The 25847-nt window shown below is 43.4% G+C and overlaps 1 protein-coding gene across 6 annotated transcripts in view; it reads left to right on the top strand.

The window, feature by feature from the left end:
- zranb3 (zinc finger, RAN-binding domain containing 3) overlaps positions 1–25847 on the top strand; it is a 68880-nt gene that overhangs the window by 13711 nt on the left and 29322 nt on the right. For 5 of the 6 annotated variants that reach the window (XM_068309212.1, XM_068309214.1, XM_068309215.1 and 2 more), the window contains 9 exons: positions 256–427; positions 3650–3784; positions 7008–7127; positions 9679–9798; positions 9991–10170; positions 10617–10802; positions 11845–12271; positions 16656–16958; positions 20949–21076. In XM_068309212.1, coding sequence (XP_068165313.1) covers positions 256–427; positions 3650–3784; positions 7008–7127; positions 9679–9798; positions 9991–10170; positions 10617–10802; positions 11845–12271; positions 16656–16958; positions 20949–21076 — 1771 coding nt within the window. The remainder of the gene's footprint in view (positions 1–255; positions 428–3649; positions 3785–7007; positions 7128–9678; positions 9799–9990; positions 10171–10616; positions 10803–11844; positions 12272–16655; positions 16959–20948; positions 21077–25847) is intronic. The other variant, XM_068309217.1, reaches the window with a different exon arrangement.

The following is a 25847-nucleotide window of genomic DNA, read 5'->3' as shown; positions in this document are numbered from 1 at the left end:
GTTCTCTGCTCTGTAAAGTGCCCTTAAGCAAAAAACTGATCCCAGACTGCTCCAGCAGAGCTGCTCAGTGCTGAGCGATGGAACGCCACTGCAGTGCCGGGCAGCTCCCAGTTGGGATTGTTTAAATGTGTTTAACTATTCCTTCAGGCCATTTCCATGGAAAGTATGTTTTCTTAGTGAGTTTTCTTCTGGTAGAAATGTGTGTAAAAACGCATCAGCAGTCACAGCTTCGCTTCTCAATTCGCTCTCTCGCAGGTACTTCGGGCCTCGCAGGCAGTGGGACTGTCGCGGGGCGTCCAACTTGGGGGAGCTGCACCAGCGCCTGAGCCAGATCATGATTCGGCGACTCAAAGCAGAGGTGCTGAGTCAGCTGCCCCCCAAAATCCGCCAGCGTATCCCCTTCGACCTGCCAAAGGAGGCTGCAAAGGTACGAGTCAGGATTTTGAAATGCAAAATGTTCCACAGCTTTTAATTGTCAGCACCACATACGTCTGTCACCATACAGGAATAAGCGGTCTCCGTTTCCTACCTTCCTGCTTTTCATCCTTGAATTTCACTTCAACTCATTGTTTTTAATCATTTTTTCATGAAAGACAAACAGGAAACGGCTGGATTTTTTTTAACTGACTCATGCATTCATTATCTTTACTGTCACTTTTTTTTTTTTTTCGTACCTGCGACGAGACGTGACTCATGTTATGAGTCAAGTACAGCACTCTTTTCTCCAGAGCACCTTCTCTCACCCAGTAATTACACATTAGGATTTAGTTGTTAACATCATATTTATTTTTATACCCGAGGATTTTAATTTCCTTTACTTTGTGGACCTCTTTTTGCCTCTGTGTTGCTGCTATATGATAGAAATTTCTCCACTAGATATAGTCGTTTCCCGATGCAGATCTTTTACTCTGTCGATATGTGATGGAAAACTTTAATTTTCTACCTTGAATGAAGTTTGTCCACAAGCAGAAAAAAGAGAGCGACGGAATCGTCGCGAGCAAACAGATGTTGTTTCCCATCTCGTCCAGAATTCAAGTCATTTCTCTATTTTGTATGAAATAAACTACATACGTTTTGTGTTTCTGATGATGTCGAGATAAATGTCAAATAAATAATCTTCGTGTCTAATAAGATTTTACTTCTGTCTGGAGCTGACAGTGTGAAAGTCATGCTTCTTGTGTAGGTGTTGGCATCTATTTTAGCATCCTTAAAGTTGCGGTTGTATTTATTTATTTTTCTTCCTCCCACGCCATCATAAATGTACGCGGACGTGTATGGGAATGCTAATGTAGCTTTGACCTGGTCTGTGCTCCTATCAGTATGTCTTCTCAGTGTTGGGTCAGCGGTGTCAAGGCTACAAGGGCTTTGTTTCTCATTTTGCATCAACCGGCCTCAACAATGGAGCATCCACTTAAAGGCCTTTGTTAGATTTTGCATCACATCAGCAGGAATGAGAAAAGAACCCATTGAAGGAGCTTTTTTTTTTTTCACTGCTAATTACAAACCCGGCTCATCCCAAGAATGACACAACAATAAGGAAGTTGTTTAGAAAAGTGATGACGCGTAGGTTTTTACCCCATTCTCCCCTAAATGTTAAGGGATTCTTTTAATTGGAGGCCAAATATTTGTCAGTGTTTCTACACGGCGGTGCCAATTAGGCCACCGTACATACACATGCTTGGAAATGTTGGAAAAGTTCACGTCATGTTTTGTCGTTGTCCTGGCGTCACTCGCTTATCAGGTTGGTGGCTGAACCAGCAGCTGTGATGCATAATATCCTCAGAGAAACGAGCTCAGAGATCATTCGTCTTGGGCGGGAACAAAAAAAAAAAAAGCACCGCTGGAGCCGGAGCCATTGAGCTTTTTCTTTTTTCTTTTCTTTTTTTTTCGCCGCAGGTATTTGTCCACTGGAAAGAATAGAAGAATAGATAGGCATTTCGTCCATGGCTAAATGGACTGGTGATGAGAGATGAGAGAGGGAAGTGTGAAGTGGCCAGTCACCCAAAGTGGCGGCGGCCATTGTGCTTCCCACGAGCATGAAAATATGGAACAATATTGCACATAAAAGACAGGCTGGACCTTATTTTTATTCTAAGCAAACTGTCTTTTCAAGCGTGGTTTTTGTGAAATGATGATGTATACGTCGACCAGGACCACTCACCAGTTCAGCCATGTTCATCCTATCTCATTTTCTCCCTAATGATGGCTTTTATCTTCCACAGCCAGACACTTTTTATGCCCCTCCTGCCCTTTACGTTTTCAGCCGTGGCCTTTTGTCAGTGTTAGTCTAGCGAATATCATCAAGGATGGAGTGTTTTTATCCACTCAGGCTTTTTTTTTTCTCTCTTTTTTTTTTTTTCTCCAGCAGATTATGAAGAAACGCTTGAATGCAAAATTTTTAATTAGAAGTAAACATTGAGGGATAGTCAAAACCGTGTTTATGCAGGTGAGTGCCGAGCGAAACATCTGAGAGAAAAACATGAAGGAAACACAGCTTTGTGCTCCTGCAATAAAATACCACTTATCCATTCCACCGTCCTTGACTGTGACAGGGTTTGAATCCACTGAAATGCTAATTATTTCACTAAATAGAGCAAAGCTTTCATGTTTCACCACAATCTTTTTCATTGTACTAGTCCAGACGGCACGGTGCAAGAAATGTAGTTGTGGAACTTCCTTGCTCGGTGTGCGCGCCGCCATTAATAAGGCTTCTTTCCACTCCTCACTGTTTTTCCCTTCCCCTCTGACCCCCCCCCCTTTGCACACTCATCATTATGTGTGTGTATGTGCTTAATCACGCGTGGACCACCTCTTCCATCAACTTGCCATATGGTTCACAGTTGTGGGTTTTTTTGGGGGTTTTTTTTTGGGTTTTTGCATCGTTTGATATGCAGCGTTTCCACAAAGTGTTCATTCCTGCTTTCGTTTTTAGCTCCGTTTTTAGTCGGTTCAGGCGAAAATATCATCCCATGACGAAGTGATTTCAAGTGTTTTTTTGTAGTTGTTTTTTTTAAAAAAGTCAAGTGGTTTTGAAGCCGTTTTAGAATTTCACGTGAGACTTATTGTAGGAAAGCTTTGCAATCATCCAAAGCTGCTTTTCTGGTCAGATTTTTACAGAATGCATTCTATTGTTGTCAGAATTATCCTCCTGTTAATTGACCGGATTTCACATGAGCTCCGGTTTATAATAAACATGGCTAACCTACATCTGTGTGTCTTGGTTATGAGCAGGAGATAGCATATGTTCCTCTCCACCGGCAAAACCTCTCCCACCGCGATCCTCTCCGTTCTCTGCTCCCGCCTTAAATACTTCTCGCCAATCACCTTGAGAGCACACTAGGCGTCTTTGATTTATTGTACCGGCATGGCTGCTTCTCCATCTTCGACCCCGGCTTGTCACAAAGCAGCTATAATTGGGAGACGCTCATGACCCACCTAACACAGCAGCCCAGTCAGAGGGGGTGTCTTCCTTGGGAATTCTTCATCTTTCTCCCCCCCCCCCCTGTTCCTTTCTTTCTCTTCCAGGGAAAGTAGGACACCCGGCAGCACCATTAATTGTTTTGCCCTTTATATCTCAAAAACAGTCGAGAACAAGAGAGAAGGAATAAAGGACGCCGTAACACCGTCTTTGCTCTCTCCTTGCTCGCAGGAGGCCTCAGCCAGCTTCGCCCGGTGGGAGAAGCTGATGAAGGAACTGGGGTCGGGGGTCGCCACCGCGGACAACCCCTTCACTCAGGTCATGGGCCTGGTCACGCAGATGTACAAGCAAACAGCTGTTGCCAAGGTAATCGGGGGGGGGGAAACCGGTGGTGCCGGAGTGAATCCTCTTCACGAGTATTCAATATATATTTATGTTGGTCCATTGTTCTATCACATCATCCTACCGCTCTGTATGTTCACTAGTGCATCAAATGTGTTTTAATCCACAGCAGAAATAATCCCCAACAGCGGCGTTTGAGTCACGTCGGCTACAAAGTCATGTCTCGCTGCTTCTACAAGTCAAATTACTGTGAAATCTGCAGTTGAATGTCAGTAACACACATAGGTTGGTCTTTTCATTGACATTTAAACACACACCATCAATATTCAAACTTCATATTTGTTTAATTTGCTATATCCTGGGAGTGATATTCGTCTTTATTGCTCAGAGCCGACAGAATCACTTGAGCTGCTTTCACCCTGGACTTTTTTAAAAAAAAAATTTTTTTTATTCCAGACAAGCAAGAAAAATCTTACCTTTGCAGAATAAAAGGCAGCCTTGGTTTTTTGTGTGACCATCATGCACTATCAATGTGTGATGCAGACTTGTGTCTGGAAACTACATTAAAGTCTCCTCTTAACTAGAAGCGCCAGTTGTGCTGTTGCAAAGTTATGTGATTTTAATAAAGAAACAGCTGCTTTTAAGTTAAGTGGCCCAACAGTTGGATGCGTCGGAGTGAAGAAGCACTACTTTATATATATCCATACTTTCCATATGGTTGGAAATGTCCTGTCTGGTTAATTCTCTGATGGCGGTGAAGCTCATCCCGTCGCCTAGACGATAGCGGTGAGGATCGTGTGTATCCGTCTGCGTTACCAAGAACTGGTTAAACGCTTAAAGAATGTCATTTTTGTTCATTTTCATGTTTTAGGAAATGGTGAACTGATGTTTCAGAGCGCTTGGCCGACCACTCAGTGAGATCTCATGGGAAAGCATTGCCATGGTAACAGAGTCTAATGGTCGCCAGTGAAAGCACTTAGACAAAGTAGGGAGTTATAACGGAGGTATTATTTAGTTGCGTCCAGCCTGGCATGATTACACCTTATCTCAAAGTTACACACTGCACTAAAATAGCATCTCTGTGATGCTGTTGCTATGGAAACTAAGTCAGCTCTCAGTTTGAAGTGGTGTTTCTTTTTAATGAGAAAGAAATAAGCGATATGAGAAGGTGGTGCATCCAGCGCGAGGATGGTTGGGGTCAGAGGGACTGGCGTTGGATATCTAACAAGAATTTACATTTCCTCGACGCGTTCTCGACCTCTGATTGGTTTCCAGCGTCTGTAATGGCGTTGCTTTTGAAACGGGTACTACCTGCATGTCTTACACTCGCAGGTTTAGTAAACATTTCCACCAAATACACTGTCCTTCGCCAATCATCCGCCGTTCGAGGACTGGCGTTCCTCTCAATTAGCCCGGCGCCCTCAGCCATGAGGAGCGCAGCCCCCGAGGTTAACGAAGACCGGAGATAACCACCGAATGCAATCATCGACAGGTTACTTGCTCAGCCTGCCTCCGAGCTTGGATCTTTTTCTTACCGGGCATTGTTTGCTGATTGGATTTCTGCTCAGTTTAGCCTAACACCGGACCCCCGCCCACTCGCCCACCTCAGAAGCCGATACTGACGACCCGCTCTCATTTCCTGTCCTATTGGGTTTATTTTGGAGTCAGACGCTTTCTCTACTTCACAAAAAAAAAGAAAAAAAACAAGTCTTCTTTCTTCTTTATTTGGATCATCAGGAAGGATGAGATGGTGTGATAGATTCACACATCTATGTCACTCCACCGAGCGTCACGGCCCCTGCCTGCCTGCCAGACCGCCTGGCAACAGAGCTGCCAAACGCCTTTGGGTATTTTTATTGCTTTACCCGCCAAGCATCTGCTCCCAATTACCCAGAGAGGACAGCTCTGATGCCGGACTTTAAAGCGAGCTAACAGGCCGCTTCAGACAGTCGAGAAGTTTGTGCACTAATTAAACTCAGTGGAGGGAAGCCGGCGAAGCCAAGCCTTCAGTAATGAGGACCCCCCAGATCAGAAAAGGGTCGGCAGGACTGGTGAAGAGATTCATTATCAGGCTTATCGGCTAATTATCAGCGAGGCAAAAAGCAGAGGTTTTCCCACCAGAGCAGGTGTGATGGTTGCAGAGGTTGTCATGTTGTTGGAGGATGTAGAGACTACAGAGGTGGGATTCTCACCACAGAGAAGACATGTCTCCAAAACCGTCCAGTAGGAGCGGTTTGACTTAAATCCAACCTCAGTATTTCCACTAGTTAGTGCTATTCTGGGATGCCTTTTGGCCTAGGGCTCAGAAATGAGCCCAGCTGCTCAATGACATTCCCATACAGCACATCCGCTCCAGCTTGGCTGCAAGTAGTGTGAACGGCCACAGCCATTACAGTGTGAACAGTCCAGTGATACATACGGATACCTGCAGGGTGCTGTTAACTCACTTGCACTTCAGGTGTTTGTTTTTTTTATTTTATTTTTTTTTAAATTGCTGGATTCACGCTGTCAATCAGGGTGGAAGGATTCAGCAGGAACCGGCCAGCTGCTGGTACATTGGGATTGCAAGTAGGAAACAGGTACAAAAAATGCTAAGATGAAGAAAATTAAGGTTCCAAAGCAATAAATAGCGCTAATAATTCATAGAAATTTATTTTATTCTGACTGCAGCTGCGACTTTGACAGGTAAATTTAAATTATTGCAAGTCATAAACAATCCGAAAGAGATTTGAGCGAACTGACGTAAACTGATGGACGTCTCTCGTCTTTAAAGTTACACTATGTTTTCCACATTATTGTTCAAAACCATTCATGACAATTAAAAGATGACAATTAAAAGCAAGATTGTTCTTTTTCTGCAACATGTCAGTAAATTCTGAGATTAAGATGATCGCTCGTGCGTCAAAGGATGAATTTTCTGACATCTGCTGTCAACAGGATCCAGAAAGAAAGAGCACACACACACACGAATCATATCTCCAAGTTGTGAGTTATTGATTTGCTCTCACTATCTGCAAGCTGACAAATGCGCCCCAGTTGCTCTGTGTGCTCTCTCCTTTTAAAGTCTGGATCCTTGGCATTCAATAGAGAATCGATCACGCAGAAAGGATGCCGCAGTGATTAATTGACTTCTTCACCGATGCAGCCGATTCTTTTGTGTGTGGTCAACCAGTGAAGTGATGAATTCAGTAGCTCTCTTTCATCTGTGTCTATTTTTGTATCTGTGTGTGTGTGTGTGTGTGTCCAGGCGGGAGCAGTGAAGGACTACATTAAGATGATGCTGGAGGCAGAGCAGCTAAAGTTCCTGGTCTTCGCCCACCACCTCACCATGCTGCAGGCCTGCACTGAAGCAGTCATCGAGGCCAAGGTAACCCCCCAGCGGTCTGCAGACTAAGAACCTGCTAGCGTGTGTCAGAAACGTAGAAAGCACCAGCCGCTATCATTTTTTTTTGGGGGGGGGGGGGTGAATTATCAAAAAAAAGTCAAACCAGGCTTCCAGCTGTTTTCTCTGTTACAAATCATTCTATCTCACATACTTTACCTTGAGCGGCACTGACCCCCCCCCCACCACCACCACCACCAACCCCAACCTCATCAAGCATGAAACTCAAGATAACTTTCAAGTCTTGTCCCCAATCAGCGCAGCACCCTGCTGATTACAAGGACTCACTTAGGTATTTATAGTACGGACATACTGTAGATAGCACATGTATGTCACTGTGCATTGACGCATATGGTAAATGTGTTTGTGTGCAGACGTATGATGCCAGCGGCACTTTCCCTCTTAATGATTATCCATTGATGAAAGGCATAAATAGAGAAAAATAATACAGATTAAAATAAATTTTAAATGTAAATCCTTTTCCTCAACTTGCAAATTCAATGCGACGAAAAGCTGAAGATTAAGAGCTTGAATTTTGGGTTCTTCTTTCATCAAATGGGTCGTTCGAAAGCATCACATCAGCCCATCGTTCATTTTTCTTGTTTTTACTTCAATTACGATCCTTCAGAAATGTGACTTTGTGTCCCTCGAGCCGGTAGAGGACGACCCAGCAGGAGGTGCTTCAAAAAAAGTACCGGACTTTCTTATTCTTGTTAAATCAATCACTTAGAGAGAAAAAAAAAAAAAAAAGGAGAAGAAGGAGCTCGCTTTCGTTCGGTCAACATTTCATTTGATCATTTCCATTTTAGATCTCCAAGTGTTTTCAAGCCACGGCTTCAAATGGCCATTAACAGTAACCTGGAAACACTAAATGTGGCGGTTTCTGCATATTTCACCCCTCCTTCTTGGCTAAACAGAGCTAATTGGCCCATATTTAAGTTTTATTCCTGCATTAATTGCCCGATGGTGTTCGTAAGTCAAATCCTGTCCATATTTGTAATTTAACTCTCAGCTCAGGAGTTGGGTTTGTGCTACAGCATCGTATATACAGCAGGTGCTAGCAGTCGTGAATCATTTGCGTTGTACATTTACAGGCTATGTTCAGATACACAACGTCTACATAATTAGCAGAAGAAATTATTCAGCATCTCTTATCATCTAAAAGTTTTTCTTACTTTTCCCTTCTCTTTCTGTCTCTCTCTCTCTGAAAGTAAACTTTAGTTCCGCAGCTCATCTCCTAAGGTGTATTTCACAAGTCATCATCAGGAGCGAGTGATATCTCTTAGTTCGGCGCAGGCAACTCGCGAAAGGGTTCAAGTGTGTGTCTATTTACGTGGGTGTGTTGGTGTGTCGCAGGGGTTGAGGAAGGTGTCGGTCGACTGTACTACAGCGGTACGACGTGTGATAACACGTTCCTCCGTGAGAGACTCGCTCCCATCGTTGCGTTCGCACTCACCAATTAACAGAGACGGGCTAAAATAAGGAACGACATGCGAACGCGCGACGATGAGGCGCTCAGAAGATGACATGATATTATCACTGTTTGAGCTCCGCACGCACGTTCTTCACCTGGTGTCCGATTGGAGAGCTTGTTTAATCAAATCTGTAAATATAGATCGATAAAAAGCAACACAAAAAGACCCTCCAGTGAAACAAGGGGTTGAATCTTTGAATCATTTAACAGTCTTGAGGTGCTGTTGAAACCTTGGATGCGCTTTTTCTTTCATCGACCACGCTTATTTGACTTTTATTTTCCGTGAAAAGTCACTCAGCAAGGTTCTGCTTCATATTCATGCAGTGGCGTTCACACTTGGGAGCTGTAGCCTACGGTAAGAACACACTCTCCTACTGTCGCCGCTCAGCCTCTGCAGGACCTGATGGACCCAAATAGAAAAAAAGGAAAGTAGTCGCCATAACGCACCAGCAGCTCGGTGAAAGTCAACTTCACGTTTAACGGCCACACCCGCCGCTGCTCCTCTTTGTCTGGACTTATGAATTGTCAGAAAATGCTTCTGATTTCCTTTCAGAGGAGACGTTTTATCGACTGTAATACGTCGATGCTCTCCTGCTCACGCTTCTATAGAGCGTCATTCACACATCCGCCATGGAAATACCTACTATTCAATACCGGATGGACGTTAATGAAACGCTCTCTACCTTTAATGTTCCAACACACACCGGTCCCACATTGTTAGGAGCAGACAATGCTATCCTTTACAAATTGTGTGCACCTTTATTCATTTCAATAGAGTGTGGAAAAAGCCCTCCCATCCTTTATCAGCAGTGAGTAGCAGGTGCCCCTGATATGAGCCAAACAACACGCCTCTATAGGACACAAAAGACTGGGTTAGCCATTTTATTTCGCTTACAATAATTAATTTTTAAACAAAAACTGCCGGTAAAGAGGATTGTTTCAGTCGTAACAAATAAAGGGCATTGGCCCTCGCCACAGATTTGCTCCTACAGTTTCCATATTCGCTCCTCCTTCATGCTGTGACTCTACGTTTCACCGTATCGCCTCATCTCTTCTGTTCAGGTCGGTTACGTCCGAATAGACGGCAGCGTCCCGTCATCGGAGCGAATCCAGCTGGTCCACAAGTTCCAGAGTGACCCAGAAACGCGGGTGGCCGTCCTCAGCATCCAGGCAGCCGGCCAGGTGCTCAAACACACACACACACACACAAAGACACACACCGACTCCGAACCAACAGCGTTCTTAATCTGGTGGAAAGATAAACTCACTCTGCTGCTAATATATTGTCGTTAAAACTTGTGTCACTAAATTTTATCCGCGGTGGATTGAACAATCGAGTCATTTATTTATGTCTGTGCCCCCCCACCCCCCCAGGGTTTGACCTTCACGGCCGCCAGCCATGTAGTGTTTGCCGAGCTCTACTGGAACCCTGGACACATCAAGCAGGCTGAAGACCGGGCCCACCGCATCGGGCAGACGTCCTCTGTCAATGTGCACTACCTCATCGCCAAGGGCACCTTTGACACCGTTATGTGGTCCATGCTCAATAAGAAGGTGTGTGTGTGTGTGTGTGTGTGTGTGTGTGTGTGTGGTGGGGGTTGCAGCAGCAAACATGTAGGACATGTGCCAAGTTCACCACTCATTCCAGTGGTTTAATTATTCATCAATGTCATATTTAGTTGTGAATTATAAATCATAGGACGACCCTCATGTCTAATGAACAACTCAGTCTCCATCTATCGCATCTATTGATCAGCTGGTTTAAAAACATTTCTTGCCAACGTTTATATGTAGCTTTGTGTGTGAATAAATGAGCAAAACATCAGGGTTTTAAGGTTTTAATAATCAGATTCTTGATTAAAGCTGAATTATTCCAAATATTTTAATCGACAATAATGCTCATGACTATATGTGACATCGACGGGGAAAAAATGAAGCAGTCCGTCGTTGATGTTTGATGGTGAATACGCAGAGTGAAAATAAAAGCAGGTGTCCTCCAGGAAACGGTGACTGGCAGCACCTTGAACGGGAGGAAGGAGTATCTGAAGGCGGACGAGGGCGACAAGGACAAATGGGACTTCCTCAACTTTGCAGACGCGTGGACGCCGCGCGAGATGATGCCGCCGCCGCAGCTGCCGCTGGAGGGAAAAACAGGAAATGTCAGCGATGACATGTTCTTCAGTCATGTGAGTCAGATGGAGGAGCTCAACGGGAACATCAGGGGTGAAGGATCGCTTCATTTTTCGCCTGTTTTATTTTTTTTTTACTGTTACTGCTGTGAAAACAAGGAAGGCTCACTTGGAGAAAACAAACCTCCAGTCTTGCATATCAAGACTAGAGGTGCAACTGTTATACGTACAAATATATGATTACAGTTATTATGGCGGCGGCGGCGTCATGAGGTCAGGTGACAGCCAGGTGACATCGCCGTCTGTGTTGTCTGTGTCACGGAATATGAAGCGCTGCAGGCGTGTGAGATGTACGCTTCTTTGCATAAAAATAAATTCCGCACAAGCGTGGGCGTATTTAATGTACGGTTTAGGATGCGACCGTATCGAAACAATCAGAAAACTTCATCTCTCTGATTATATTGTAATGTTCCATCGCTGAGTCTCTTCAGCATCGGAGGGAAGTTCTGAGTTGCAGACGGAACAAGAAGTTCAATAAAAAAGTCAATAAATGAAGACCACAAATAACCTCCTCCGACTCTCATTGGTGGAGGAGAAGCAGCCAGTTTGTCAATAATTCTATGAACTGAACATTCTTAAAAATACCACAGCTCTCAATACTGAGATGACATTTGGAGGGCAGTAACCATGGCAACACTGAGAGTTGCTGTCCAAGAGTTTCCACGGTTTTTTTTTGTAATTTTTTTTTTTTTTTTTTTTGCAGAGGCTGTAATCGAGGGGCGGCTCATCCAAATTTAAATAATAATGAACAGGTCTGAGGTTTATGAGATCAAATGATGCTTCAGTTTTAAGAGTTTAAGTGGGTTTTGTTTTCTTTTGTTGTGGGTTTTATGGAACATTTAGCATCCTCAACAGGTTTATCAGTGGCTAAAATGACATTTCTTTTTTTCTTTTCTTTTTAAATGTAAGCAGTCAAAAGGCTCTTGAAAGGTGTTTCTGTAACAACAGACAAAAGCTGGGGTTCAGCCAAGTACTTTTCTAGGTGATCATGTTTAAAATATTATCTTCACTGAATTTAACTTGTTTTTTTTTTCCGTAGTTTGAAAAAGATAAGCAGCACGACATCCGTTCCTTCTTTTCCCCGAGCACCAGCAAGGAAAAGAAGAGGAAGAGGACCGAGGATGAAGAAACGTCTCCCTCTCTTTCTTCAGTGACGAATGGCACAGAAGATAAAAAAGAGAAGTCCGGCTCCCAATCCCCCCTCTCACCTGACCGGGACTTCTCCCCCCAGCTGAAGAGGCTCCGGACTGGAGCCCCGGACCGGAGCCCCGTGTCGCGGTTTGCTGGGAAACGGAGGTCGACAGCTGGGGGGATCTGCTCCGGAAGCCCCGGTTCCTCCATCATGACTCCACGGAAGTTGTCGGAGCCGGACCCCCCTGCTGAGGCGTGGACCTGCAGGGCCTGCACCTACTCCAACAGCAACCTGTTGCCTTACTGTGAGATGTGCGAGTTCCCACATTCTTCAGGTAGGATTAATAAAACCGTCGCTACTGACTTCTAATTCGTTCATTAATTCATAAACTGATTACAAAGCAAAGTGGATTTGACAAAGAAAAACTTCCATCATCTCTCGCCTCACATAAACCACCTGAAGCCGGGAATCCATTCATTGCTTTATTTTCTTTCCCGTCAATATCAATCGTAGCAGTCTGTTGATATAATACTTCTGAACAGCATTACAGATTTCACCAGATGGAGATACGTGATAGTGAAAGATGGAGGCAGGCTTACCAGAGTCTGAAATAGCTCCGCTTGGAGAATATTGTCTGTCTCGCTCTCTCTCTGCAGATGACAAGGACACAGTATAATTCTCACCTGTCAAGCCGAGAGAGATAGAAAGCAGGTGCCTATTGCTGCAAACGTCTTGCACAAAGTTAGGAAAAAGTTGAGCCCGCTCTGGCTGATATCCCTGACAGCCTGTGATTGTATCTTGGAAAAGAGAAGGGAGGGAAGTCATTATGACCAGGCAGGCTGCAGGGGCCATGCTCTTTAGGTATGTAAGATTGATCCGATTGGCTCAGAAATTAATATAATAAGTAAAATATATCTAAAACATTGCATCTAGTGGCTGCAGCAGCATTAGATTTAGTGTCCGATGTGATGCAGGATGTTTCATTGGATTTTATGGTCGACATTGACATTAGAGAGCTTGTTATTTAAAGGTGGACTAATATAAATATCTACGCACTCCAACATTCTGACACAGCCTCCCAGTGAAAATCAATAGGAAGAATTACCTCAATAGACGGCAAAGATGACTCATTTAGCAGGAGATAAAGGGAAGGTGTGTTCAGCTCACTGCTGAGAAATATGTTACAGAATCACATCTCTTAGCTCATCAGCACCTTAATGTGTAAATGCTAAATGTCAAATCACAATACAGGTTTAATTAGAAAAGGATGTATTGATTGGGTTTTGTTTTGTTTTTTTAAAAAAAGGTTTAAAATAGACAGAATGGGAAAAACATTTTCAGCTCCACCCAGGACGTAATTATCTTGTCTTAGCCTAGCCTAATAGCTGGAAACAGCAAAGAACGAGAAGCTAACGCACCTACCAACACCTCTAAAAACAGCCAAGTGTGAGACTCGAGGCGTTAATGACAGAACAAGCTTTAGACGTGTTGTCAGGCATGCAGATTCCTCCCCGCTTCTTTACTCGATCCAATACAGCAGATGTGAAAATGCCAGCGGGTACCTTAAGGACCTGATGTGTTATAACTGCTATAGGTGCTAGGAGGTGTCTCCTTTCGCTTCTGCGAACAGCCTTTGTCTGACTAATTACCAGCTTTTATATTTGATAAAGGAGTCAAAGGTGTGGAGGTTTTGAACTAAGCAATAAAAGTTATTTAAGCTCAGCAACTCAGGGAGGAACATTTTATCATAAGAGATCTTAATGTATCATCCTCTTCTGTCTCGTTCACGTGGAGTTCTACCTGGATATCCAGACTGGCTGAGCCGTCCTCAGATCACCTCTTTGTCCAGTGGACGTGATGACGGCGCACTTCAAACGCACACGGTTCAAACAAGCATCCTTTGAGCAGCACACACCCACACAATCGCCCACACACCTGTTTTTTAGCAGCCCACACACACACACACACACACACACATTTTTCCTCGCTGTAGCAGATGCTTGATAACTATTCAGGAATCACACTCTTTTTTTTTTTTTCGTCACAAGCGCCACTCTGCATTCGTGGCAGCCAGCAGGTTGTGTCAGATCGCGAGACGGGGAATTTAACAGCCTGCTAAATTTGTAAATGACAGACTGTGCTGAAAAATACCAAACTATATTTATGGAGATATCTCTAAAAACAAAAAAAAAAGACCTGGTGCTGCGATCCTCGGCTTGATGAAATGTGAGAAAGTAATCAGGTCAGAGCCCTGTCGTGTGACACCAGAGATGTTATCACTTCAAGTTCAACAGCTTCACACAATGACTTAAAATAAAGTTGTGGCACTTTGTTGGACGTTGTGTCAGAGAATCGCTTAATATGAACATCACGGCTTGATGTTTAGGAGTAACAGAGGATCAGTTGTCTGCCTTTCACTGTGAAAACAGTGATACAGCTGTTACAGAGGGGAACAGAAGGATGCTGGTCTTTTGTACCATAAGGTGATGGTATCACAAGCCGAGCCTATGAGTTATGACTGAAAATCTCTATCTCTATCTCACATTGTTCAAGAATCGTTTGACAAATTGTAATGCAGGTAGCTTTAGCCTTAAATATATTCAGATAAGACCCAGTTTAATCCTTTTTGGCTTTTTAAAGACTAAAAAGCCCCTCCACAATGACCAACATACGATCTACGCAATCTAAAACCCGACAGGCTGGTGCGTTAGCAATGGTTTCGTTATCTTGTCAGCGATGGCGCCCGTCGCTGATATAGAATATTATCTCCTATCCAGGAGGGACAGGAATTTAACAAATTCTACTTTCATTAACCGTACGCAAATCGAATCACGGGGTGCAGAAACTGTTATGCTCTATCACCTGTAATCTGAACTGTTTTTTTTAATCAAACTGTCACGGACTATAACCTCCCTTATGTGATGAGGTTCGGCGTCCCGGGAGGGTCCGAGCGGTTTCCTGAGGTCGATTGAACAGACAGTTTTTTGTGCAAACCGTTCTCAGGTTGAATCGGCTTCCGTTCCTGCGTTTTGCAGCTTTTTTCAGGCCGAACGCGTGGGCACAGTTCAGTCCTCCAGCCTTCACTGGTACACTGGTAATTTGTCTCTCAGCACCTACTGTGAGATATACACAGGAAGAGGGTAATTTGGTTATCTCCTGGTTCTCTGCACCTCTCAGCTAGCTCTCTATACTTTTCCTGTAACAAGAAAGTCCATTAAAATGTTTAACTATTTGACATTTTACGGTACTTTTCTACTTCTTTGAACAATCTTGGTCAGCTGTCTCTCTCTCTCTCTCTCTGCAGACTTCAATGAAAGCTCATGTTTCAAAGAACTGCTGGAGTATGTTGTTTTTTGTGTGAATCCGTTGGATTTTTAAAATACATCTAAGTTCCTGATGGTGCCCCATCCGACATAACGGGACCCCGAATTCAGGCGGGAACAAGAGGGTTGAACGGTAAAGTTGAGGCACGGCCCTGTAGGATTTCCTTCGCTAACATCTTCTTTGAGGGGGGACAGCTTAACACAAATTGAGCCGTCTCTCCTTGGTCTCGCTCGGCTTGTTAGCGAATGGGGGGGGGGGGGTGCAGCGGCAGGGCCGGGAGCCCCGAGACTCGGATGACATTTCGTGGAACCGACCAGCGCCTGGCCTTTTGAAGAAACAAGCCACAGAGAGGCAGGATCACTAATTAGCCCTCTGCGTCCCCGAGTCTCTGTCTTGTTAGATTTCACACCTCGAGTTCAACAAATAATGTCAAAAGGATATGATTTAAATTTAACTAGAAAAGTAGGGGAAAGGAAATTGTATAGCACTTCCCTTGAAGAAGTTCAATTCAGCCTCAAAGTGACATTTACATTTTATTCCAGCTGTTTTTGCCTTTAGCGACTAATCCACCTGTGAGCTTTAGTTTCCTGATAAACATCAGCGTGGCGTTGCCTCGGAACACGACTTTAAACTAAAATTTTAAGCATTTTTCGGTTCCTTCCGGACCCGCGCAGATTTACAACATTACCTCTGAATGAAAATCAATCCGGCGGAGCCGCAGAATAAGATTGATGGACGATCTACAAGTTGCTGCGAGCTGATTCTTTAAAGTGAGAAATGCGGTTTGGCGTCAGCTGTTGAAGAGCGTTCTCTGCACCTGACTGCGGCGCTGCACAGATGCGCCAGTCACCGGCAATCATCGTGTTTTGGGTTTGATTGCACATGATGCAGGTGGGCGATTAAGAAAACAATGTGACACCAATATAATTGATTCTCCCGGCAAATTATATTGACAGCTTGATCCCGGGGCGGCTGAAAGAGGAGGTGGCAGGTTTCCTCTGTGTGCTGCTGAGACTAAAACCTCCTTCAGTTTGTGGTCAATGCCTAGCAGGCGGTTGTGTTTATATAATACTTCCTTTAAAAAGATGTGAAAAAGTTTGCGATCTTTCTCTATTCTGCTATATCTCTACTAAAGATGACCTATTTTACACAATTATATCTTCTTAAGGTGTCAGTTAAGGACTTATGATAGCTAATAATGTCACTAATGAACTATATTGAGTTTTACTTTCATGTCAGAAGTCATTTTGTCATCCGCTTTAGATGATGGATGTCTCGCCAGGGAATGAAACTCTTCAAAGTCTGATTACACTGTGCAACTCGGCCAATAAAGTCGCCTTCATCCCTCTCTCCCTCCCCTTCCTCTCTTTTTTTTTCCCTCTCTGCTGGCTCAGAGCCACCCAGGCCTCCCCAACCCCCGCCAGTCGAGCAGGACCAGGCGCGTGCCTTCCTCTCCGGCTCCGACGGCGAGCCGGGGCTCAGCCGGGGGAAGGCTCGGCCTCCGAGATTGGGTGAAGGCAAACAGAGCGAGGAGGAGGAGGAGGATGATGAACTTCTGAAAGACAAACAGCGAGGAGGAGGAGGAGGAGGAGAAGCGGAGGAGGACAAGCGGCGGCTCAAAGGCAAACAATCAGGGGAACGGCGAGGCGACAACGTTGCTGGTGATGGCAGTCTCCTCCCCCCTGACCACACACATGGTAATCCCACCTGCAATCTTCTCCTTTTCATATCCAGGGAAATTGGCTGTCGCCTGCCCATATAATGCTGTTTAATACCATCACTTCAAACCAATAAGGGACTACATCTCATTCCATATGTGGCAGGGTATTATTATTCTTACTATTATTAGTATCTAGTTGGGATATTGCCTATTTCTGCAGAGAGGCAGCAGTAAAACCCGACTAGAATCCAGAGTTCTGCTTGTTAAAGTAAGAGACCCCAGAAGACACACAAGGTTTAAGGTTAAAATCTCCATCCAGGAGGCGATTGGATTGGCTATTTTTTAATAAAGTGGACTGAGGTCTAATTACAAGACACAAGTTGTCACCCCCCCTCCCCAAGATGCCGACATATCCTTGTAACCAAACCCTGTGTTCTCTTGCGTTCCCCATCCGACCTGGTTATATGTGCACATGTCGGTGAGTCTCCGAGGGACTCGGAAGAAACAAATTCTCAATTACACAGCGTGTAATATTGCAAATTAAGACTCTGTGTTCGTGCACTTGGGTCTCAAAGGGATACGCAAAGCAATAAATTGCGCTAATTACAAAGAACTAATTACACTGTGTGCAATATGAAGAGCTGGGGAAAAAAAAACAACAAAAAAAAACTGCCAGACTAGCAGAGTCTAAGAAAAGCCCGTGACCTGGGTGTTGGTGTTCGGGACACACTTACTGGGGGGTGAACCTGAGCCGGCAGCAGATCCGATCTCGGTGTTAAGCTTCTTTGCAGAATGTTTAACATGGAAAGGAACACAAGCCATTTGGGTTTTAACAGGCGAGCTATCAACCCCTATTACCCTTTGACACCCTCAGATCAGTGTGCACCAATTTGGCGGGTTCCTTTCCTTTCAGAGCGCCACACACCCCAGCTCTGACATCTATTAGCCAGCTAGAAATTTTCAAGTGGTTAATTCCCCATCTCTGCTGCCACCTATGCCCCCTCCCTCCCCACCACCTCCCCGACACTCCGGGATTCAATCCCACTGCATCTTCTTCCTGCCGTGACTTCAGCACTTTGCGTCCCCCCGCTATTCCCCGAGCGAAGAAAAAAAAAAATAGGGAAGGTGAGCGAAAGGCCGCTTTCTGTTTTAAAAGAGACCCCTATTTAGAGCGACTCTCGGGGAGAGATAAAAGCTTTACTGTCGATCAGAAAATGGCAGCACTAAAGAGTCGCCGCTGGAAGCCGACTTGGCCCCCCACCTCCTCTTTAGACATGTACTTTTTTGCTGATATCCATCAGTCTGAATACCCATCTATCCATATATCTATCCTGCGTGTGGTTAGTCAGTTTGTTAGTTACAGGCCGTTGTCAGTCCATCTCCGTCTGTGTGGGTTTAGGGTGATCGCTGGTTGTCTAATAAAAGTGACCTATGGGGGTCAGGAGCGGAGCCTAATGATTTTTTTCCCTTACCTGCCCGTGGCTTTAGAAGGCAAACCACTGAGCTGTTGGCCACCCACGTCTCTTGATTGCTCTGAGATTACTTTCCTCACTGCACAGACAGGCAATCACTCCTCCTCTACCTCGCCGTCTGCCTCTCCTTTACCGTCCGTTGCTCCAACTATCTGCATGACCTAACCACGGACGCACATCCTCTTATTCCTTTCCAAAAAACGTGGCGGCAGCAAACTCCACAAAAACCTGTTCAGACTTAAAGTATACAGTCAGAATTTCTCTCTCTCTTTTTTATTTTTTTTTTCTAATCTTTTTGTTTCGATCCAATAGAAGATGAGATGACTCAGTCCAATTAGGCGTTGTTTTCTCTCTCTCGCAGTAAAATAACAAATAAATCCCTTGGGGTGTTTTGAAGGCACTGTTCATACTGTGTAAGTGACAGTCTAATAAGACGGCTTTGTAAGATGAATTGCCCCCATCGTATAAATGGCCCACTTAATGCAGCTGCTGTGTTCCGCCACTGCAAACAGGAAGAGAAGGGAGGGGGAAAAAAAAAAACTGCTTACAACAAATATATCGTGCACATTGCAGAGCTACGAGGTTTCATTACAGAAGTAGAAGGACGGATAGATGGGATTTTATAAAACGTTGGTGTCATAAAAACGTTGGGGCTGTAGGTGTTGAGCCCCGCTCGGTGTTTCTGTCTGGTCATCTCAGTTTTTCTCTGACACAAAGTGGCTCATTCCAGCTGAGATTAGAACAGCGTGTACCAGACCCGGAGAAATTGAGCCTATGAGGATAGCAAACATAAAAATGAAAGATTAGGTGTGTTACCTATTCTAAGACGGGTCAAACAGAAAATGACTCAGCTGGAAACAAAAAAGATTTCATCACACATTCCAGGGATAATCAGTCGGAGTGTAACAGTCGTAAAGTTACAATTAAAACCCATCTGTGCTGAGGCTGCAGCTTAATAACAATAAAGAAGAAACCAGCAACATGGAAATGAATGATACGTGATGAGCTGTTCCACTCTCCTCAGCTCTTTCCATTATAGTTCTTTTTAAAGTATGCAAAGTTATCGGTCTGCGGATGTTTTCCCAAAAAAAAAAAAAATCTCATCAACATCAATCCCAAAGGAAAGGAAGCAGAGAATGCAAAACACATTTAAAACCAGCAGGAATCTGTGCGCTCATGTTGGAGAATAGTTTTTTGGGGGTTTTTTGCAGGGCCTTTAATTTCCTCCTGACACCGCGCTGCAATTCACACGGCAAAAACCCAAACATTGTTTAATTCTGGCTCGTCTTGGAAGCATAATGGGAAGATGTCTTTGTTCCCCGGTGCGTCTCTGACCCTCTTGGTGACTCAGTTGGAAAGCTGAAGGCGTCTGTCCACCTGAGACCCGGCAGCACCTCTTTAACGGGAATCTTTTCGTCACGGACGTCAGCGTGTGTCACTATTTTCCTCCATAAGTAAGCCAAATAGAGACACACACACACTTTTCCCCCAAAGGGAGGCATACGACTGGCCACACGAAGTGATTTAAAGCAAGTATTATCAGAGTGTTATAGGTCATTGTCTAAATGAAGCGTGGTCGAGCAGCGGCGGTCTCATTTCCACCGCCTGACCTTTTCCTGCTGGCAGGATGAGCGAGCTACATTGCTGACATTAATGACCAACTCTCTCTCTTTTCTTTCTCTGTTTGTCTCTGTCTGCGAATGTCATTTTATCACATAATCATTCTCCCTCTCTCCTTCTCCCTCTCTCCTTCTCTAGCTGTGCTTTCATCCTGTTGTTCAGCAAATTCTTCAGTAAACGTCATATAAATTGGGAAGTTTTCGACAAAAGAGACGGAACTGTCGGTGTAGCTTCACGGTAGCCACCAACATTAAACACATCGCTCGCCATTTTGGGGGGGATATTCTCGTTTTTGTTTTGTTTTTTTGCACCTGCTCTATCAATGGAATCATGAATGGAGAAACAAAAAGTAGAAGCTTCTAACATCCTGTAACTGAGGAGCCACATTTATTTTTTCACTGAAGAAACAAAAGCAAAAAAAAAAAAAAGTATTTGGCAAAAGTATGGCTCATTTTTTTAAAAACTTATTTTCATTTCAAATTTACTCACAATCTTAAGACCAATAACCAGCTTGTGTGTGAAAATCCAATCAGGTCCGATTTGATGGACTTTCTCCCTTTATTCCGTGTTGGCCACTGAAATTGTGGCACATTTAAAGTGATTACCATAACAGATGTTGAAGTCGTTGGATAAACAAAGCTAAATTAAAGATATAAGTCAATATAAGTGCTTCTAGTTTGACAGTTTTGGCAACATTTGGTGCTAAAAAGGAATATCAGTCACTTCGGTTCACCAGTGCACTCGTGGTGCTTTTTTTTTTTTTTTGAGCTTGGGAATCATGGACTTTATATGCAAACACATTTAAATGATCTGCTGCAGATTAACGTCTCTGCATCACCAGAGGAGCTGCTGCTCATACAGCTGTTCCAGCCAATAATCAGTCAATAATAACTACTGGGTGGAATGTTATTCAGGCTCGTCCTCTGTCCCCACAGACCAGAGAGCAGCAGTGGGTCCGTCATCTGTTGCTGACGCTAACGACGATGATGGAGATGATCCAGTCTACCCGGGCCTGCAGTTCTGCGCCAGCCAGTACACAGATCGGATCTACATCTACTCAAAGGTACAAACTGTGCGCGAGCGCGCGTGTGTGTGCGTGCGTGCGTGCGTGTGTGTGTGTGTGTCCATCTTCGTCCATCTTGAAGTGAATTTCCTCCTGTTGACACTTTTACTCGCCTTTTAAGACACGTTGAGCCACAAACGTCACCTTAGGGTGAGTTATTTAGTTCAAATATTCCACTAGTAAATCACAAGTCAAGGCGGTTTTTCATTCTACAGATTCCACGCCTTCGTTTCTCCTTTCTGTTCTGCCTGAAGAAAAGGAAACCCCCTGTGAAGGACACTTTTTGTTGCCTTTAGTTTAGAACAAGATACAGTGGCTGATCGTGTCACATGTTTGTGTCCTGGGGAAAAGAGCCTCCAACTGTTATTTCTGCAGCTATTTGAAGAAGCTCAAGTGTAAACCCATCTCCGCTTTAACTGTCAGGAAACAGACGTTCTTATTTTTCCAAATGAAAGTCAGGAGTGTCAGGTGTAATCATTTTTAGCGCAAGTCTCAAGGCAGCCAGAATACGTAAGGCGGAAAAGATAGTTCTGATGCCCCCCTCCCAATGTTCTCGCCGGCGTGTTCCTGTCATATTGTGCTGAGGAGAAAGCAAAAAAACAATTAATTCCTTGTTCTGAGCAGGAAGCCTCATTGAGATCAAAATCTCTTTAACAAGATTGAGCCACAAATAGCGATAAAAAAATATGCACGCACATGTAGTTCTTTCATGTGTTGCCAATTAACACTTTAACAGGACATATGTGAGAAAATAGTTGCTGTCTGCATTAAGAAAGTCAAAGTTCAGGGAAATTTTCTCAGCTAATGATGATTGAAAGTGCTGGAAATTATTGCAGCTACTGGTTGCCTGGTAACAGAACTCATCTTTTATAAACTTGGACATGGAAAAACATTCTATAATATACAATTATAGCTTCAGTGCAGCATTGAAAAGGTGTTATTAGTGAATAACCTTGATGCTTGATACTTCCTGATTCCCTCCTGTGTTACCAGAGGAACAAGAGTCTCTTTGAGTCACTTGATTGATCGAAACTCTGCGGTGAAAAGGTAAAGAAAAGCTCCTCAAATCCATTCATATTCTCCGGTTCAAGACAAATCAAAGGTTCAGGAATTACCAAAGAGGTACCAATACAATTTAACAAGATCCGCTCATCTTCAAACCTGCTCATAACCTTTCCCCTCCTTCAACCACAATCCTTTATTTATCACCCAGGATGACAGATGTGTCAGGATTTTTGTTTATTATGTTCCGTGCAAAAAGTGATTTCTTTCATAAAGAGGGCATTTGTTTCAACGATGTTCCAAATCAGAATTAGTTTATTGTCACAAGAAATTCTGCTATAATAAGTCTAACTATGTCATCATGGTTGCCGTAATTATGGTGATTTTTATCAATATTGTGATCACCGTCTACCTTTTTTAGCCACTGCCACCTTCACAGCACGTGCATGAAAATCCAAGCGGTTCCTGGTTTTTCATCGATGAAATAGTTCAACATTTGCATAATTGTAGGAAATCAGAATCGTGATTGAAAATAAAATTTGATTAACTGCGCAGCCCCACTGTCAGATTAGACGTGACATCTGCAAGACTTTAGGCGATTCCTTGAAATGGTAATAATAATGATCATCAAATAAAATATTTTCTCAGCTGCTTTTGCCATTTCGGTTTCCCAGTGCTGACTGCCTCGGCTGCCTTAGATCACGTTTAGACTCTTTAATGTCTCTGTGCGTTCTTGGATCTCATAGGACCAGCAGACCTCCGCATTGATCACATAACTCTTGACGCTGTTTTGTTTCATTCATAAAGAATCAGATTATTTCCCCGCTGACTTAGATAAGAGGATTTTTACACCGAGATGCACCGAATTGAATCAACGACGGAATATTACCCAGACAGCAAAAGACAAGTGTCATGTATGCGTGGCTTGGACGATAAGCCGAGGGGATAAATGTCCCCCGTTGTCGTTCAAATGATAAACTGTTGGAATTTAGTGGGGAAAGCCGTCAGAACAGGGTAATCCCGGTCAAGATGTGGAATTCACACAGGGGGGGCTGGCCAGAGCGCGATCAGAAAATGATTTGTCGCTGGGTCTTGAATGGGAAATATATTGTAAGTATTAGGAGTTTTATGACGTTTTACTACACATCAAACATTTGTGTTTTATTCAGGGAGTCCCTGTGCTTTTAATATAGGTGATGAGTGGTGTTTGCCATATGATGGTTAACATGCTTTTTTCTCTGCATGCATCTGGCATCCTGTTTACCTAATCTCTTTTGATGGTGAACAACAGGAAGTTCACGCTAACATTTCTAGAATCCACAATGAAGGAGGTCCTGTGCTGTGATCCAGCAGGAAACACTCGTGTTTGTCATGCTGGTATAAAGACACCATTATAAAAGTGCTCCTGCACTGTTAACCAGAACCAGAAGTGTTTATGGTCTCAGACAAACTCACTCCTCATTTCTCACTTTCTGCAAGAGCTAACACGCTTGTAGCCTCGTTAGCATTATTTATGCTACTAGCTGCCATTTCTCATTTGAATTCCATTTGTCACGGGAGAAGGCTGGAGCTCGCAGATGTCTGTTGCAGTTAAAACAAATGGAAATGTGGCAGTTCTACCTGCAAATGCTCTTAAAACATATTTTTTTCTGTTTCCAGCATTCATTTCTAAATACTGAGAATGTTTTACTCTATTATGTAGTGACTTTGTGCTTTCTGTCAGCCGCTGCGCACACACCAAGGACTGCATCTTCATCTGTATAGTCTATAAAATATATGTATAACACTGTGTGTAAGCATGTTATACATAGACAGGATAAATATGGAAAAATAATTTTAAAAATATGTATGTTTTTACCTTGGACTTGGTTTTCTGACACCCTCAATGAACTCGAGCGTTGTTTCTTGATTGGCTGCAGAGATCTGGAGAGTGGCGTCGGATTGGATTGGATCCCAGTTCATTTTCGCACATCCACACACTGCACACATTACTGATCAACTAACCACACAATTTAATTTGTTTTTCTTTTTCATTTTGTCCTTCCTCTGAGCCGGTAAAGACGGTTTGTGTAACATATTCAGTTTGTGTATCGCGTGTTGCCGATCCATTGTGTTATTAAACTGATGTATGTAGAAAATAATCTGCTCCATTGTCTTTAACATCGACTATTTATTCCGTGCAATAATCTTTTTATAATAAAGACATAACAGGTGTTATCAGACCTCTTGTGAACTCTTACTTTCCTATTATAAAAGCTAGACAGATAAGTAGGAACTTTCAAACATGCTCTCTTATTGAGTAACATTATAAATTGAAAATTGTTGTCTGAATAATGAAGCCCTATTTTGAATTGATATATTTGTTACTCATGAGGTCGTTACGTGGGAGGATAATACACCTCTTTTCAATCTCATCGAGCGACGCTCTGTTCCTGCTCCATGCTGTTCCAGCTCGGCTCACTCCGCCATTCCCGCGCCTCTCCGTGATATTTATCTTACCACAATCCAGATAAACACGTGGGCAGGCGGCGTACGCGGCGCAGGAAACTTCCTAATGTTGATTTGTTCTTCCCACAGGTGTTAACCTTTCAACTATCCTTCCTCCTGTGCGTCCTCATCACACACCGTTTCCCTGCCTGTAATCGCTCTCACAGCGGAAGTCCAAATTGTAGCTTTTACTTAAATCCACTGGTCAGCCTATAAAAAGATTTTTGGCACAATCATTGTTTTTTTTTTTGAGTGAAGTTATAACTGAGGCTAAGTGGCTTCTCAGGCTTCAAATTGGCAGCAGTTAGCGCTAATGAAGCTGTAATAACTGTGAAAATGTTCTGTATTGTGTTTATTTTTTCCACAATCATTATGCAGTTACCTCCTCGCTGCTGCAGTATGATTACCCATAATCACGTTCTTGTGGGTATATGGAGCCTGTGTATACTTTTTCTTCATAATCCTCGTTATTTTTGTAACTAATGCATGTGTACTGTCACAAGAGGGGCATTTGCATGAAAATTCTGCGCAATATTAGAATGAAGGGGGAGGAAACAAGAGAAATCACAAACAAGCTGCTTGTTTAGTGCAAGAATTACCATGACAACCAGAAAGAACAAAGTGTGGCGAGATCACAGAACTCTATTGTAATTGGATTCAAGTTCTGCTTCTGCTTAAGTTGGTCATTTAAATCTAATTGCTTGCCTGAAAATACCTGTAGTTTTATATAAATTAAACTGAAACACACACAATGGAACTAATTGCATGTAAATGCTATGAAACTTATAATTACAGTGTCAGTCTCCGTGCTGCAGTGCCATTAACCCATTTCACACAAGAAACTAGTTCCACTATGTTATTATCCACCACATACATCACTGGATGTTTTACAATGTCAGGGCTACATACAGAGAACTGCTGTTGTGAAATTTCAATATATTAACTGAGATATTTCCAGACATGTCTTCAAAATCTAATCATCTGAACAGACTTTCAAGGATATTATAGTTTACACATGAAATTGTGGTATTATTTATGATCTCTGTTTTAATCCTCCTGTGCAGTGAAAGCTCTTCTACAAGCCTGGAGTCACTTCAAGCAGGAACAACGACATTAGCAACACTGTATTAGCTTCTATGTCCGATAATGTCACATTTGCATTAAAATGCATCAAAAGAAAGAAGTGAAAAACGCCCTCCTTCTCTGCTACATAACAGTAATATTCACTTAATGGCGTCAGTGACTTTGCGATCCGTCCCTCCTCTCAGGATTCATCGCGGTT

Source organism: Antennarius striatus, chromosome 24 (assembly GCF_040054535.1).
Source record: "Antennarius striatus isolate MH-2024 chromosome 24, ASM4005453v1, whole genome shotgun sequence".
Taxonomy (NCBI): Eukaryota; Metazoa; Chordata; class Actinopteri; order Lophiiformes; family Antennariidae; genus Antennarius; species Antennarius striatus.
Note: the sequence above shows the minus strand (reverse complement) of the source record. Positions and strands in the feature narration are given on the sequence as shown.